The 18,357-nt window shown below is 45.6% G+C and overlaps 1 protein-coding gene across 1 annotated transcript in view; it reads right to left on the bottom strand.

Moving 5' to 3' along the window:
- Positions 1-18,357, bottom strand: part of ANAPC1 (anaphase promoting complex subunit 1) — a 78,257-nt gene that overhangs the window by 22,649 nt on the left and 37,251 nt on the right. Inside the window, exons 31-35 of the mRNA XM_075267679.1 lie at positions 16,968-17,102; positions 14,671-14,753; positions 14,114-14,192; positions 13,835-13,909; positions 11,776-11,852 (exon numbers count right to left, since the gene is read on the bottom strand). Coding sequence (XP_075123780.1) covers positions 11,776-11,852; positions 13,835-13,909; positions 14,114-14,192; positions 14,671-14,753; positions 16,968-17,102 — 449 coding nt within the window. The remainder of the gene's footprint in view (positions 1-11,775; positions 11,853-13,834; positions 13,910-14,113; positions 14,193-14,670; positions 14,754-16,967; positions 17,103-18,357) is intronic.

The raw sequence follows: 18,357 nt of genomic DNA, 5'->3' as shown, positions 1-18,357 counted from the left end.
ACAGGTGCACATTAGAGATGAGCGAACAGTGTTCTATCGAACTCATGTTCGATCGGATATTAGGCTGTTCGGCATGTTCGAATCGAATCGAACACCGCGTGGTAAAGTGCGCCATTACTCGATTCCCCTCCCACCTTCCCTGGCGCCTTTTTTGCTCCAATAACAGCACAGGGTAGGTGGGACAGGAACTACGACACCGGTGACGTTGAAAAAAGTAGGCAAAACCCATTGGCTGCCGAAAACATGTGACCTCTAATTTAAAAGAACAGCGCCGCCCAGCTTCGCGTCATTCTGAGCTTGCAATTCACCGAGGACGGAGGTTTCCGTCCAGTTAGCTAGGGGTTAGATTCTGGGTAGGCAGGGACAGGCTAGGATAGGAAGGAGAAGACAACCAACAGCTCTTATAAGAGCTAAATTCCAGGGAGAAGCTTGTCAGTGTAACGTGGCACTGACGGGCTCAATCGCCGCAACCCAGCTTTCCCAGGATCCTGAATGGAATACACTGTCAGTGTATTCCCGTATACCCGATATATACCCCCGATACCCGTTCCAACGGTGTGCCCCCCCACCTTCACCCCAGAAATACCCTGCAAGTCCCCTAGCAATAGAATTGGGGCTATATACACCCACAATTTTTGCTACTGCCATATAGTGCCATTGTCTCACTGGGAATTCAAAGAATATATTGGGCTTACATATAACTTCAATTCCAGGGAGAAGCTTGTCAGTGTAACGTGGCACTGACGGGCTCAATCGCCGCAACCCAGCTTTCCCAGGATCCTGAATGGAACACACTGACAGTGTATTCCCGTATACCCCATATATACACCCCAAATCCCCGTTCCAACGGTGTGCCCCCCCACCTTCACCTCAGAAATACCCTGCAAGTCCCCTAGCAATAGAATTGGGGCTATATACACCCACAATTTTTGCTACTGGTATATAGTGCCATTGTCTGACTGGGAATTCAAAGAATATATTGGGGTGACGTGCACCCACAATTTTTGCTACTGCTATACAGTGCCATTGTCTCACTGGGAATTCAAAGAATATATGGGGGTTATGTGCACCCACAATTTTTAATACTGGTATACAGTGCCATTGTCTGACTGGGAATTCAAAGAATATATGGGGGTTACGTGCACCCACAATTTTTAATACTGGTATACAGTGCCATTGTCTGACTGGGAATTCAAAGAATATATTGGGGTTATGTGCACCCACAATTTTTACTACTGGTATACAGTGCCATTGTCTGACTGGGAATTCAAAGAATATATGGGGGTTACGTGCACCCACAATTTTTAATACTGGTATACAGTGCCATTGTCTGACTGGGAATTCAAAGAATATATGGGGGTTATGTGCACCCACAATTTTTAATACTGGTATACAGTGCCATTGTCTGACTGGGAATTCAAAGAATATATTGGGGTTATGTGCACCCACAATTTTTACTACTGGTATATAGTGCCATTGTCTGACTGGGAATTCAAAGAATATATGGGGGTTATGTGCACCCACAATTTTTAATACTGGTATACAGTGCCATTGTCTGACTGGGAATTCAAAGAATATATGGGGGTTATGTGCACCCACAATTTTTACTACTGGTATACAGTGCCATTGTCTGACTGGGAATTCAAAGAATATATTGGGGTGACGTGCACCCACAATTTTTGCTACTGCTATACAGTGCCATTGTCTCACTGGGAATTCAAAGAATATATGGGGGTTATGTGCACCCACAATTTTTAATACTGGTATACAGTGCCATTGTCTGACTGGGAATTCAAAGAATATATGGGGGTTACGTGCACCCACAATTTTTAATACTGCTATACAGTTCCATTGTCTCACTGGGAATTCAAATATATGGGGGTTATGTGCACCCACAATTTTTAATACTGGTATACAGTGCCATTGTCTGACTGGGAATTCAAAGAATATATTGGGGTTATGTGCACCCACAATTTTTACTACTGGTATACAGTGCCATTGTCTGACTGGGAATTCAAAGAATATATGGGGGTTACGTGCACCCACAATTTTTAATACTGGTATACAGTGCCATTGTCTGACTGGGAATTCAAAGAATATATGGGGGTTACGTGCACCCACAATTTTTAATACTGCTATACAGTTCCTTTGTCTCACTGGGAATTCAAAGAATATATGGGGGTTATGTGCACCCACAATTTTTACTACTGGTATACAGTGCCATTGTCTGACTGGGAATTCAAAGAATATATGGGGGTTATGTGCACCCACAATTTTTAATACTGGTATACAGTGCCATTGTCTGACTGGGAATTCAAAGAATATATTGGGGTTATGTGCACCCACAATTTTTACTACTGGTATACAGTGCCATTGTCTGACTGGGAATTCAAAGAATATATGGGGGTTATGTGCACCCACAATTTTTAATACTGGTATACAGTGCCATTGTCTGACTGGGAATTCAAAGAATATATTGGGGTTATGTGCACCCACAATTTTTAATACTGGTATACAGTGCCATTGTCTGACTGGGAATTCAAAGAATATATTGGGGTTATGTGCACCCACAATTTTTACTACTGGTATACAGTGCCATTGTCTGACTGGGAATTCAAAGAATATATGGGGGTTACGTGCACCCACAATTTTTAATACTGGTATACAGTGCCATTGTCTGACTGGGAATTCAAAGAATATATGGGGGTTACGTGCACCCACAATTTTTAATACTGCTATACAGTTCCTTTGTCTCACTGGGAATTCAAAGAATATATGGGGGTTATGTGCACCCACAATTTTTAATACTGGTATACAGTGCCATTGTCTGACTGGGAATTCAAAGAATATATGGGGGTTATGTGCACCCACAATTTTTACTACTGGTATACAGTGCCATTGTCTGACTGGGAATTCAAAGAATATATTGGGGTGACGTGCACCCACAATTTTTGCTACTGGTATACAGTGCCATTGTCTCACTGGGAATTCAAAGAATATATGGGGGTTATGTGCACCCACAATTTTTAATACTGGTATACAGTGCCATTGTCTGACTGGGAATTCAAAGAATATATGGGGGTTATGTGCACCCACAATTTTTAATACTGGTATACAGTGCCATTGTCTGACTGGGAATTCAAAGAATATATTGGGGTTATGTGCACCCACAATTTTTACTACTGGTATACAGTGCCATTGTCTGACTGGGAATTCAAAGAATATATGGGGGTTATGTGCACCCACAATTTTTAATACTGGTATACAGTGCCATTGTCTCACTGGGAATTCCACAAATAATTTGGGGATTCATTCACCCTACATCTCAGGCTCTTGCCATATTCACCCAGGTTGTCAGTGCTGCACCAGCTCGTTCCCAGACAGCTCGGCCCGAAAAACACGTTACCTATATAGAGGATTTGGACAATGAAGACAACATGTTCTAAATCTAATGTCTGCACCTTCTCCAGAATTAAAATAAAGGCAGCGTTTAACTTTCAAATAGCACTGCACAAAGGAAGAGCTTATCAGCTTGTCTCATGACATGCTACTGAAAAGTTTCATTTGTGTATCTTAATGTAAATATAGTTGTATAAGCTTTTTGGGTTTTAGGCACTGCCAAGTTATTTATTACCACCCGCTCCCTTATAATGATGATGACGCCAAAGTCACTGTGGGTGTTCAGAGCTCACAGCTTTGGGTGACATTTGTCTTGCTCTCTGTCGGTACCAGCTGTCTTTTTGGATACCGTAAAGTTATGTTGACTTTATTAACAGCTATAGAAGCTTTAGCCAGGTTGTGACGGTGTGTAACCCTAACAACACTAAGTGGGATACACATTAATAGTCAGTCTATGTACGCTAAACGTATCACTGAAGTAATTTTTTTTCCCTCTCCCCTAATATAAGAAAGGAACAGACATTAGACCTAGACCGGGGTTCGAGGCTTGAAAAAATCCAGTATTATTTGTTCTTCATGATGTGAAATATGTGTTGAAAAGCAACCCAAGATGAAGTCAGCCATGTGTGCCAGTGTGTTACTTGGCATGCCTTTGCTGGCCCCAACTGTAAGGGTCACTCTCCATTTCCTCCATTTTCCACTCCCCTTCACACCATTTGTGGTGAAGCAATGGGATGCACTGAAGTGCACCCTCTAGCCTCGTGTGGGATAGGGACATCAGATGCCACTCCAACCCCCTCGTCTTCCTCCGCCAGCCAACGGTGCGAAGATGAGAGGAGTGTGCTCTGAATGTTTTCTGCCTAGCAGAGGCTAGTTCTCACTTACGAAAATGGCCCCACTTTGACCTGTATATCAGGCACAATGGTGTAGGTTTCAAAGAAACATGGCACCAACAAGTTGGAAAACGTGGGCCATGCGTGGACCGTGTTTGAGTCTGGCAAGCTCCAGATCTGCTACCAGGTTCCAGCCATTATCACAGGCGCAAAAATGCCAGGCCCCAGGTGTAGCAGGGAAAAAAAAATGCCATCTCAGCCAGGATGGCATCCCTGACCTCGGAGGCACTGTGCTGTCTGTCCCCCAAGCTGATCAGTTTCAGCACGGCCTACTGACATCTCCCCATGCCAGTGTTACAGTGTTTTCCGCTAGTAGCTGGGGTGGAGGTTGCAGCTTCGTAGGGTTTCAGTCTACTCCTGCCATGAATTTTGGCCTGGGAGAGGAGATAGGCCACCCCAGTTTGCACCCGGGGAACAGACTCCACCACATTCACCCTGCCTGTCATTAAAGATAAGCACTGCAGCATCCCTGACCACAGGCGCTTGTCCATGTGTCGGTGGTCAAGTGGACCTTGCAGCAAAGCGCAGAGCTCTGGGCCCGACTGATGTTATGGGACACATGCAGGCGCAAGGCAGAGACAGCACACCAAGAGAAGTAGTAACGGCTAGGCCCAGCATAGGGAGGTGCCCCAGCTGCCATCTGCTGACGGAAGGCCTGGGTCTCCAGAAGCATAAACAAACACCAACATCTCCAGGGCCAGCAGTTTATCGATGAGGCTGTTACAGGCTTGGGCATGGGGGTGGGTTGTATTGTACTTCTGCCTGCAATGAAAAGCTTGGGAAATGTGGAGTGGCTGGGAAGAGGCGCATGATGGTGCAGGCCAAAAGGACGCATGAGGGTGAACTCCCCAATGTGTCAGAGATAGGTGTGTAGGTGTCCTTGCATCATATACTTGCACCATATTTGGCTTTGGAAGTTAATTTTGTGCCAAAAAGTGGTTAAGACAGCGATCCCTCAGCTACTCCCGTTACACTGTCTATTGAAGTTACCATCTGTGGAAGTGGACCACCATTTCTAAGATCCCAAAGGAAGCAGGCAAGAGATGTGCAGTTCAGAAAAAAAGATGAGAAAATAAGTTTAGGCTGTAGAGCACAGAGGGATCGGAGAGGACAGAGCTGGTGTCGGCCAGGTATTCCCACAACATGCGCCTATACTTGTCCCTCCTGGTGACACTAGGCCCCTGAGTGGCAGTAATTTGTCCAGGGGGGCCATTAACGTGTTCCAGACCTAGGAATAAGTCTTCCAACAGGGTAGAGTTTTGCATGCCTTTGCTTCTACCCACTGTTTTTGCTGCTTAGCTTCCCTCCACATCTACTCTGCTTTCACCCCTAAACATCACCCCAGTTTATGCCTTTGCTTCTACCCAGGTTTTTTGTTGATTTAGCTTCCCTCTACATCTACACTGCTTTAGCCCCTAGACATCACCCCTGTCCATGTGGGGTCGGTGGCCTCGTCATCCACCAACTCCTCTTCCAATTGCGCACTGCCCCCTTACTGCAAACCGCACATGACCACAGCTTGCCTTGATGGCAACTGTGTCTCATGATCCCCACTTAGGTCCAGACAAGTCGGTGGCGGGTCCAAAACCCCAAAATTGGAAGGAAATGGCAGATGCTGCAGTATTTCTAACACCTGTTCCTGGTGCTCGGGCCTGGTCTGTGTTGTACCCTGCACCCTGCTTAACGCATCTGCCATATCCGAAGTTGTGCTGAGCGCATGCTAATGTTTCGTGTCCAGTGCAATGGATGGGATTTCACATAAGTCTGCCACCCATGGCCACTCATGGTTGAGCAACTGAGGGAGTTGACTTTGACGAACCCGAGGGTTTTGGAGTTGGAACTACATCAAAGGTCTGTGCTGCTCACACACTCTGCTCAACACATGATATGTTTAGTGCCAGCAGTGTGGAGACGTCGCACAACAGCCGTTGTTCCAGCAGGTACAGGCGTTGTAGGAGTGCATAGAGGCTAGCAGCGGCAACTATACACTTTAAAAACTATCCGCACAAGCGCCACACTTTCACCAGTAGCTCAGGAACATTGGGGTACCTTTTTCAAAAGATTAGCAGCAATGAGTTAAAAACGTGGCCCAGGCATGGAATATGTTGCAGGCTGCCAAGCTACAGAGCCAATCCCAGGTTACGGCCATTATCACACATGACAACATGCCTGGGCCCAGGTGCAGTGGCAAAAACCACATTGCCGTCTCATCGAGGATGGCATGACTCACTTTGTAGGCAGTGTGCTGTCTGGCCCCCAAGCTGATGAGCTTCAGCACGGCCCGCTGACGTCTCCCCACACCAGTGTTGCAGCGTTTCCAGCTCGTAGCTGGGGTCAATTTAACAGCGGAGGAGGGTGGTGTTTCAGCCCTCCTCCCAGGAATGTTGTGTGGGGAGACAAGTCAGGCCACCACATTTTGCGACCCGGTCCACGCCTCAACTACATTCAACCACTGTGCCCAAATTGAAAGGTAGCGTCCCTGTCCGCATGCACTTGTCCATTCGTAACTGGTCACATGGAACTTTAGGGCTAAGCGCTGAATTTAGGGACCGCCTCATGTTTGGGGGAAAGTGCTGGTGTGGACGGCACAGTGCGGTGGCGCAGTAGACACTCTGCCCAAAAAGGGCAGAGTGTCCCCCAGCCGGGATTCCAACATCTCCTGGGCCAGATTTCTTGAGATGAGGCCGTTGAAGCCTTGGGCATGTGGGTGGGTTGCGCTGTACTTTAGCATGAAATGAAAGGCTTGGGAGATGGGGAGTTGCTGGGAAGAGGCGCATGATGGCGCGGGCAAAAGGAGAAATGGCAGGAAAAGGTGAGGATAAGGGTGAACTCCCCAAAGTGTCAGAGGCAGATGTGGAGGTGTCCTGGCTCCTGGTCTGGACTGCAGCGCCAGCCCTGTCAACAGTGGAAGAGGCAGTGGCCGCCAGGCCAAACGACGATTATCCTGCGCTTGCTCTCACCCACTGAGCCCAGGGCTTGCCTTCCAAATGATGGCACCCGCAAGAGGTGGTGAGATTCCTCTCCGCAGATCTCCAAACCATCTTGGACTTGCAAATTGCACTAAATTTGTCATGTAACTGACATGTATATGATGAGTCTATCCATTGTCTGTTCATTTTGGTGAAAGTCAGCCTGTCAGCTGACAGACAGCTGTGCTTGTCAGTGATGATGTCACCGGCTGCTTGTACCCCCAGTTTTTGCTGCTTAGCTTGCCTCCACATCCACACTGCTTTTGCCCCTACACATCACCCCTATCCATGCCTGTGCCTCTAGCCATAAGTCTGCCACCCATGGAAACTCATGGTGCAGAAAGTGAGGGAGCTGACTCTGAGGAACCCTTGGGTTTTGTAGCTGGTACTCCATCAAAGGTCTCTGCTGCTCACACACCCTGCTGAACATACGGTATCTAGGGTTAGAGCGTGTGGTGACCTCGCACAACAGTAGGTGCTTCAGGCAGATGTAGGCCTTGCTGGAGTGTATTGCGGCTAGCTCCAGGTACTGTAGACTTGGGAAAGTGGGTGTCCAAGTGCCGCACTTTCACCCTTAGCTCAGCTAATTTGGGGTATGTTTTTAAAAATCATTGCACCACTACATTGAACATGTGGGCCAGGCATGGAACGTGTTGGAGGCTGGCAAGCTCCAGAGCCCTCCAACAAGCTAAAAAACCTGGCCCCAGGGGCAGCGGGGATAAACAAATTGCCATCTCATCCAGGATGGCATCCCTGACCTCAGAGGCAGTGTGCTGTCCGTCTCCCAAGCTGATGAGCTTCAGCCCAGCCTGCTGACGTCTCCCCACACCAGTGTTGCAGCGTTTTCAGCTCGTAGCTGGGGTAAATCTAACAGCGGAGGAGGAGGAGGGTGGTGTTTCAGCCCTCCTCCCAGGAATGTTTTGTGGGGAAACAAGTCAGGAAAATTCTTGAAACGGGAGAGTTTTGCATCTTTGCCCTTGCTGCCTATGGACATCCCTTTGCCTCTAGCCACCATTTTCCCTGCTTTGCTTGCCTCCACATCCACACTGCTTTTGCCCCTAGACATCACCCCAGTCCATGCCTTAGCTTGTACCCCCAGTTTTTCCTGCTTAGCTTGCCTCCACATCCACACTGCTTTTGCCCCTAGACATCACCCCAGTCCATGCCTTAGCTTGTACCCCCAGTTTTTCCTGCTTAGCTTGCCTCCACATCCACACTGCTTTTGCCCCTAGACATCACCCCAGTCCATGCCTTAGCTTGTACCCCCAGTTTTTCCTGCTTAGCTTGCCTCCACATCCACACTGCTTTTGCCCCTAGACATCACCAGTCCATGCCTTAGCTTGTACCCCCAGTTTTTCCTGCTTAGCTTGCCTCCACATCCACACTGCTTTTGCCCCTAGACATCACCCCAGTCCATGCCTTAGCTTGTATCCCCAGTTTTTCCTGCTTAGCTTGCCTCCACATCCACACTGCTTTTGCCCCTAGACATCACCCCAGTCCATGCCTTAGCTTGTACCCCCAGTTTTTCCTGCTTAGCTTGCCTCCACATCCACACTGCTTTTGCCCCTAGACATCATCCCTATCCATGCCTCTTCCCCTAGCCATAACTCTGCCACCCCTGGAAACTCATGGTGCAGAAACTTTGGTTGCTGACTTTGAGGAACCCTTGGGTTTTGTAGATGGAACTCCATCAAAGGTCTGTGCAGCTCACACACCCTGCTCAAGATATGGTATTGTAGGGTTTCAGCGTGTGTGAATGACGGACAACAGCCTGTGTTTGGACAGATGTAGGCCTTGCTAGAGTGTTTTTAGGCTAGCAGCGACTCCTGTGCACTTGCAAAAGTGGGCGCACAAGCGCCGCATTTTCAACAGTAGCTTCGGTACATTTGGGTATGTTTTTAAAAAACTTTGCACCACTAGGTTAGACGTGGGCCAAACATGGAACGTGTTGGAGGCTGGCAAGCTCCAGAGCCGCTACCAGGTTCCAGCCATTATCACAGGCGTAAAAATGCCAGGCCCCAGGTGTAGCAGGGAAAAAAAAATGCCATCTCAGCCAGGATGGCATCCCTGACCTCGGAGGCACTGTGCTGTCTGTCCCCCAAGCTGATGAGCTTCAGCACCGCCTGCTGACGTCTCCCCACACCAGTGTTTTAGCGTTTGCCGCTAGTAGCTGTGGTGGAGGTTGCAGCGTCGTAGGGTTTCAGTCTACTCCTGCCATGAATTTTGGCCTGGGAGAGGAGATAGGCCACCCCAGTTTGCACCCGGGGAACAGACTCCACCACATTCACCCTGCCTGTCATTAAAGATAAGCACTGCAGCATCCCTGACCACAGGCGCTTGTCCAAGTGTCGGTGGTCAAGTGGACCTTGCAGCAAAGCGCGGAACTAAGGGCCCACCTGATGTTGAGTGACACGTGCTGGTGCAAGGCGGGGACGCCACACCGGGAGAAGTTGAGACGGCTAGGGACGGCATAGTGAGGTGCCACAGTTGCCATCAGGTCCGGGAAGGCGGGAGTTTCAACAAGCCGGAACGCCAACCTCTCCTGGGCCAGCAGTTTAGCGATGTTGGCGTTCTAGGCTTGCGTGGGTGGGTGGTTAGCGGTGTATTTCTGCCGGCGCTCCAATGTCTGAGAGATGGTGGGTTGTTGTAAAGAAGCGCCTGATGGTGCCTTTGATGGTGCAGGAGAAGGAGATAAGACAGAAACAGGGGAGGATGAGGGAGAAGTCAACAAAGTGGCGGAGGCAGATGAAGTGATGTCCTGGCTCGTCCTCTGGAGTGCATCGCCAGCACTGTGAGCAGAGGCAGTGGCATGAACGGCGGGCGACGTTTGTCCTGCCGTTGCTGCCTGCCATTGATTCCATTGCTTGGATTCCAAATGACGGTGCATTGAAGTGGTGGACAGGTTGCTCTTCTCAGGGCCCCTACTCGATTTCGAGAGGCAAATTGTGTAGACGACACTATATCTGTCCTCGGCGCATTCCTTGAAAAAACTCTACACCTTCAAGAAACGTGCCCTCGATGGGGGAGTTTTTCTGGGCTGGGTACAAAAGGGAACATCTTCGGACATTCCGGGTCTGGCCTGGCTTCGGCAAAGCAGCTGACCTCTGCCTCTGGACATGTCTCTGCCTCTAGCTACCCTTTTTGGTGCTGCACCTGCCTCAACATCCACACTACTTTCCCAGCTTGACATCTGCCTTGTACAGGTGGGGTCGGTGTCCTCGTCGTCCACCACCTCCTCTTCCAACTCCTGTCTCGCCTCCTCCTCCTGCACAATGCGCATGTCAACTGGCTGCCCTGACAGCAACTGCGTCTCATCGTCGTCGATGAGGGTGGGTTGCTGGTCATCCGCCACCAAATCGACCGGAGATGGAATGGAGGAGACTCTAGTGTTTGAGCATCTGGACACAGATACTCGTCTGTTAGGTCCGTGGAATCGCGAAATGGAGGGGCAGGTTGCGGTACAGTCAAAGGAAGGGAGAACAGCTCTGGGGAGCAGGGACAGTTGGGGTTATTGTTCTGAGAAGATTGGGAATTTTGGGTGGAAGGAGGACAAGACTGTTGGGTAAGAGGAGGTAGAGGCTGACTGGCTGGTGGACAATGTGCTTTAAGCGTTATCCGACAGCCATTGCAAGACCTGTTCCTGGTTCTCGGGCCTACTAATCTTTGTACCATTCAGCCTAGTTAATGTGGAACTTTTGTGCAAAGCGCAGAACTTAGGGCCCGCCTGATGTTAAGGGACACACGCTGGTACAAGGCTCAACTCACCCTAAGTGCCAAAAACACTGCTGGTGCAAGGCTCTACTCATGCCAAGGGCCTCAATCTCTGCTGGTAGCTCAGCTTAAGGTCATGTAACTTTGTTTGGAAGGGCTCATGTTAAGGGCTAGAAAAGTGAATTTTGGAAGGTCTTACCACATCACACACACACACACACACACACACACACACACACACACACTCAAAATGACAGTTAAGGGTGAGGGCTTTTGGAATTCCCATTGCCTATTCCATTTGTGGTTGTCATGGGGAACGTGATTTAAAGGGGTGGTTGTTACTGTTTGTTGAGCTTAAATTGGGGTTTGTGTCCATCCATTTGGGGAGTAAAGAAGGTTTCCAGGTATTTTCCCACTTTGATAGAGGTTTTTTTGAATGTGGAAAGTGTGTAGTTGTTAGGCAGTGATGTTGGGGTAATAGAGGGTCTTTGGTGTGTTAGATGCCCCCAGGCATGCTTCCCCTGCTGTCCCAGTGTCATTCCAGAGGTGTTGGCATCATTTCCTGGGGTGTCATAGTGGACTTGGTGACCCTCCAGACACGGATTTGGGTTTCCCCCTTAACGAGTATCTGTTCCCCATAGACTATAATGGGATTCGAAACCCGTTCGAACACACGAACATTGAGCGGCTGTTCGAATCGAATTTCGAACCTCGAACATTTTAGTGTTCGCTCATCTCTAGTGCACATCTCAAGGTTGCTGTCATGAAGATTTCATGCAAGCCTGAATACTACCACTACTTACGCCAGAGTTTCCAGGTTCAAATCCTCAGAGGCAGGCTGCTCTGCTGCATGAAGCGAAACGCTATTGGCTGTGATAATCTAAAAATGGTGAAAGTGTACAGAGTAATTATTTCAGAAACAATAACAGGAACATAAAAACTGACAGTAGGTATGTGAAATACTCACACCCTATAGATAAAACCACCAGAAACTTGGTCATATAAAAAAAGAAAACAAAAAAAATAACTGGCTACATCTGTTATAATGTAAAGCAATAGCACAGAGTAAAGCGTGGGCATCTCCAAGCACTTCCTTTGTTGGGAGAAGCAGCAGTGATCAGGGCAGTGTCTTAGATGGAGCAGTGGGGAATCAGGGCAAGGTAAATGAAGTTTTGTTGGGTTCAGTCTCTTATTAAGACCTACATAGTCAATAATTTATTTGCATTTACCATTGTAGTTGCTCTTTATGTACTAAAACCTTTATTAACCCCTTCCTGCCAACAGCATTTTTTGATTTTCATTTTTTGACTCCCCCCTTCCAAACCCCATAACTTTGTTATTTCTCCGCTCCCAGAGCCATGTGAGGTCTTAATGTTTGCAAGGACAAATTTTTCTTCATGATGCTACCATTAATTATTCTGTACAATGTACTGGAAAGCTGGAAAAAAGTTCAGAATGGAGTGGATTTGAAGAAAAAGTGTATTTGTGCAATTTTTTTTACGGGCTTCGTTTTTATGGCGTTTACTGTGCAGCCAAAATGACATATCTGTATTCTATGTGTTGGTACGATTCCAAAGATACCAAATTTATATGGTTTTATTTACAATTTAACCCCTTAACAAAAATCCAAAACTGCCAATTTTTTTTTTTTTTTATAATAGTCGCTATATTCTGACACCTGTAACTTTTTTATACTTCAGATTATGGGATGCATAAGACTTCTTTATTTGCGGGGCCGGGTGTACTTTGTAGTTATACTTTTTTGGGGAATGCCTATTGCATTGATCACTTTTTATTCAAATGTTTATCAGAGGCAAAACAGTGAAAAAACGTCGGTTTGCACTTTTGACTTTTTCCCCGCTACGGCGTTTACTGTAGGGAAAAATATTTTTATAGATTTGTAGATCAGGCGTTTTTGAACACAGGGATACCTAATGTGTATATGTTTCACAGTATTTAAGTACTTTTATATGTGTTCTAGGGAAAGGGGGGTGATTTGAATTTTTAGCACTTTTTTTTTGCATTTATTAAACCCCCTAGGGGTCTTGAAACCAGGGGGTCTGATCACTAATGTAATGCAGTACAATGCTAATGCATTGCAAAAAAAACATGATTTCTTTTGCAGGCTACATAGAATAACCTGCAAAAGAAAGTCACTGCAGACATGCTGGGGAGCCTCCACAAGGCTCCCGGCTGTCGTGTCAACGTGATGACGGCCTGGAGTCGGCGATCACCGGCTAAATGGTGGCCCCCATGCGCCGCCGGGAAAACGGTGCCTTGGTCAGCTTTGACCGAAGCGCCATAAGGGAGCCTGCTCCAGGCGTGCCGCGCTGTACTGCAGTGCTGTTCCTTTCAAGTCTATGAGAAAAGTGCTTTTGAGTTTATGGGCTTTGGACTCAACTCTTCACTGCAAGCCAAAGAAATTTTCCTCTAATTCACACATGAATGAAACAGCGATTTACATAAAAATAGAGCTCCAAAGCTGAATAATAGAGGAATATTTAAAAATTGTATTCTAACCTCTACAAGGTATTGGGATTAGATGTTTAAGCAATGTATTACTGACTTTTAATTTGTATGCAAATCAGTTATTGAACAGCTCATTTACATACGAATAAAAAGATAAAAATTATTTTTGCTGAATTCTGCATTTTGACACAAAAATAAAATGTATGTTAACCATGCCATTAGTTCACAAGGGGCTTAGGAGTTATTGTTGTAGATGGACTCCCTTTAGAGGTCTGTAGATACCCCCACTCTACCCAGATCACATTTTCTATATTTCTCAATATACAGTGAGATTCTGAAACAACAGGTAAATCACTAACCATATTATTTCAGCTCTGAGTCAGGCTTACTTACTTGAGGCACATTGCTGTTTACCCAGTGTGCATTAGGTAGTATGTCATCCCATAAAATAAGACATCTTGCAAGAGTCTGAAATGAAAGAAAGGCACAAACCTCATTACAGAATGCAGCCTCTGTCAAGAGACTTATAAACAGTAAAATACCTAGACAAACAATAAATGTGGCACCATACTGTCTATAAATGCTAACTATGTAAGCATTAGTACAACTACGTAAGTATATCAGGCCTGATTATATACTGAATAACTGGAACCAAAAGAACACATTCCATACCCTCAACAAAAGGAATTCTGGCTTCACAAAGTCAAGTAGATACATAGTATCTGGAGCTCGAAGCCAATCTGCAATTGACCTATGAAAACAAAAAGCCAAAAAGTTAGACGGTAATTAAAACAGGCCCAAAAATACGCCAGAAACACAAACAAGGAACCCTGCTAGATGGTACACAACAGCCGGATCGTTACAATTTGCAAAAACAGCCCAGACCAATACAAAATTCTAAACATGACACTACAACACAGTACTGTGCAAACTTTATAGGTAAGTCTTGTATTTTTTTATTTTTCCTATGAGGTTTTGGGGCTCATTCATATAAGCGCAGTTGTTACGAGCCTTATTTTCTCTGCACCTTTTAAAACATTCTTTGAACTCCAGCCCCCAACCCCCCCCCCCCCCCCCATTCGATTAGATATTTATTGTCTATCCTAAGGATAGGCCAAAACAACAAAAATATTTTAGGATGTTAAAGGAATGTGATCACTAAGATTTCACTTTCTGTAAAAGTACGTTCTGTTCACAATGAGTCTATTGTTCTCTACTTCTGTTGTTACCTGTTGTTGGTTTTTAAATAGATCATAGCTAATGCCAGAGTAGCTCCAGGGCATGTGACGTCCACATTGATGGTGTCTCCTTCCTGTAAATAGAGCAAAATAATACAAAAAGAATTTGGCAATGATCAACCTCTGTATATAGTAAGTAAACATCCAGACTTCACACCTAGGACCATATGGCAGAAACAAGTGACTACAGGAAGAACAAAGCTAACAAGTGCTGAGCAATGTAACGGCACACACAGGCAGGCACTGACAGCGTGCCAATGAATTAGCTGGGCATGGTGTACAATGGTAGAAACTAGAGATGAGCGAGTACTGTTTGGATCAGCCGATCCGAACAGCACGCTCCATAGAAATGAATGGATGCACCTGGTACTTCCGCTTTGCCGTCGGCCGGCCACCTAACCCCCCGCGTGCCGGCTACGTCCATTCATTTCTATGCGAGCGTGCTGTTCGGATCGGCTGATCCGAACAGTACTCGCTCATCTCTAGTAGCAACATCTCTTCTGACTTAATTCTGTAAAGGGCGCAGATCCTGTCAGGGGTATGTCTTGTATCACTTAACCCACTAATAGTCACATTAAAATCGTGAAAATCTTCCCAAAAATGTCACTTGTGATGTCACCAGTGATATTTAGAGATCTACAGGTAATACAGACTGATTGGTTGGGGGTCTGACCTCTGGGGTCAACTATCGATCATGAGAATGTAGGTCAAGCTACCCTGTGTGAATGGAATGGCAGGTCAAGTTTGCATGCTGTTGCTCTTTTCACTCTTTATTGCACTGCTGGTAATAACCAAGTACAGTGCTCAGCTATCTCCAGAAGACCACAGTATCAGTAGAGTACATACAAGGGATCCCCAACCTCATGGATGACCCAGCAAATAGTGATCATATAAGTTATCCCTTATCCAGATAAGAGGAAAAGATTAATTTGCTTATAAGGTATTTGAGTGCAAGACGGGACTGAAGTTCGAAGAGGTATAATGTTACAGCTTTATATGAAGTGTGGGGAGGGGGAGAAGATGAAGCAAAGTGAGCGATACAGACAGAAGGTTCTGGAGCCAAACAGTAAGTTTCCATCTTATTCATAGCACTTTATTCACATCACTACAGGTCAGTAGTTTTGAGAGAGAACAGGCTAAGGAGAGGTTTCTCCTCCTCATCCTGTATGCTGCCTATATAAACTAGATTCCAACCAATCATGGTCAGGGAGAACATAATTATAAATAAATAAATAAATAAAAAAATAATATATCAGAGACAGAGCTTGCAGTTAGGAAAGCTGCTAAAAATGCAAAATAAGAGTCATATAATGGCAAAAAAAGAATGTTATTCCTCATGCACACACTGAAGTACTACTGATATATGCAAAGTCTGCTGAAGGGTTAGGTATTAGGCTTTACAATTGCTGGAATATCCCTTTAAGGCCGGGGCCCCACATAGCGTAAACACAGAAGCGTTTTACATTAACAGCAAAGTGGATGCTAATCCCATCCACACATTGCAGAAATATATCCGCAGCAGACATGTTGCGATTTTAAAAATTGTTGCATTTTTGTAAATTGCAGCATGTCAATTATACCTACGGGAATGCTGGCATTTTCCGAAAAGATATAATTAAAGCAGAAAGTCTGCAAAGAGAAGCTCTGTGGACAAACCTGCAATGTGTTTCTGCCATGGATTTTCCCGCAGTGCTTTTTGGCTGTGGCTCGCTACGTGGGGCCTTAGCCTTACAATGAAAAACTGATTATGATCTAAAATACTCAAACTGACATAAACCCAGAATGATTTTTCTCTACATCAGGAAAGTGGGCACAAGACATCAAAATTATTAAAACTACACAATAAAACAAAACTTTATTGTCATACCTCTATTTTCTAAGAAAATGGAGGGAATAAACAATCTTAAGTAAGAGATGAAGACATTATCAAAAATGTAAAGGCAAGATTTATGCAGACAGACCATTAAAGGGGTTATCTGCCTTCACAAAATTGTTGGCCATCAATTTTGTATCAGTGATGGCCCGTCTCACAGGACCCCTGCAGATCAGCTGTATCCTGGAGCACAGAGTTTCCAGTATAGATTACATACTGGGTGCTACACTGCTCACTCACAATACTTTTAGTAGCTTTAGTTATTGGTATTGCAGTAGTGTCCCATTCAAGTCTCTGGCCTAAGGATAGGCCATCAGTTTTGAAACGGTGGATTACCCCTTTAAACGGTTAGGAAGAAAAATACTCTTACTCAGAATATAGTAATACAAACGAGACCAATCAAACATTCGGTTACCCTGATCTGATAGCTGGGGGACTTATGTTTTTCCCGGTTAACCCCCACATGTGAACGCTTGTGTCCTCCTACCATATACTGGTACAGCTGTTCTGGAACATTCAAGTCAGACATGCCAATCAAATTGCTTCCATGCTGCAACACAAACAAATACATAAAAGGATCAAATAAGGCAATAAAAAATGTATCCAAATCTATCAAATACACAAATATTTTTTGTCCTGTGAACCAAAAAAAAAAAAAAAAAAAGAGAAAAAAAGTTATTAAGGAATGCCCTATCAAATGGTTATAAAAATTGTATCAAGGGAACAAAGACCCTACAAAAAGGTGTCACACGTAGCACCACACAAGTACAAGGACTGCCTGCAGCTCCACAGTGCAGGACACAAATGTTACGCTGTTCAGCCTCCTTAAAAAGAAACATGTGGGGTTATAATCATTCATGAATAGTCGTTTCTGCAAACTTGCCTAGACAGTCTACAATGAGACAAATTGACCATCATTTAAAGCATACCTCCAGTTCTAAACAAATGTCAATAATAAATAGTACAGGTGAAAATAAGAAACCTTGTAATATAGATATAGACCTGGGACCTCTACAGTTGCGACTGCGAGGTTGCCAGTCTTTTCTTAACACTTTCTGTATTTATTTGTGTTCTCCTTAAGAACTTCTCATTTGTTTGTCCCGAGTATTTATTAGGCCACTTCCATCTTTTCTTCACTGCTCATTATTTGTGTCTGACCCCTTGTTTCGTTATCTGACCTTGTCTCTGCCTCTATGCTCGTCTCTGTTATGACTCCTGCTTGCCTCCTAGACTTCTCTCCGCTGATACCAATTTTGTACCACACTGCCAACCGGCTCGTCAACTATTCTTCTGCCTGATTCTCTTGTACTGCACTGACCTCTTGTTACCGACAACCATGAATATTATTCTGCCATCTAGCCTGGCGGCTGAAGCTGTTCTTCTGCAACAGGGACATTTTCAGACCTTCTGTCAGCTCCAACACAGTTCTGGTGAGTTGTTCTGACCTTCTGGGTCTGCCGTTACCTGTGGTGTGCCGAGTGCACTGTTCCCCCTCAATTGCTGCTAATGCTAGCTGAAGGAATCTGCGAAATCCATCCCCACCACTAGGGGCTCTGGTGAACACGTCTGGAAGCTGGACTTGGCTCTGTTGTGAGGCACAGGGTGCTTGGAGGTTCTAGACCACAGTTTCTAGTAAGTATCTGGAACTAACTTTTCTTGCGAGTTTTGAACTGTTCGCTCTTAACAATATCGCATTAAGAAGATCAGTTTCCTTCAGCTCTAGGTGTGCCGAACGTCTCTGGCGAAAATCACGCTCACCTGCAGATTTCCTCCACTTCAAGTTTATGCTTAAAACATATAGCTCT

Source organism: Leptodactylus fuscus, chromosome 3 (genome assembly GCF_031893055.1).
Source record: "Leptodactylus fuscus isolate aLepFus1 chromosome 3, aLepFus1.hap2, whole genome shotgun sequence".
In the NCBI taxonomy this organism is placed as follows: domain Eukaryota; kingdom Metazoa; phylum Chordata; class Amphibia; order Anura; family Leptodactylidae; genus Leptodactylus; species Leptodactylus fuscus.
The sequence above is the reverse complement of the archived record's forward strand: the minus strand, read 5'-3'. Positions and strand labels throughout refer to the sequence as shown.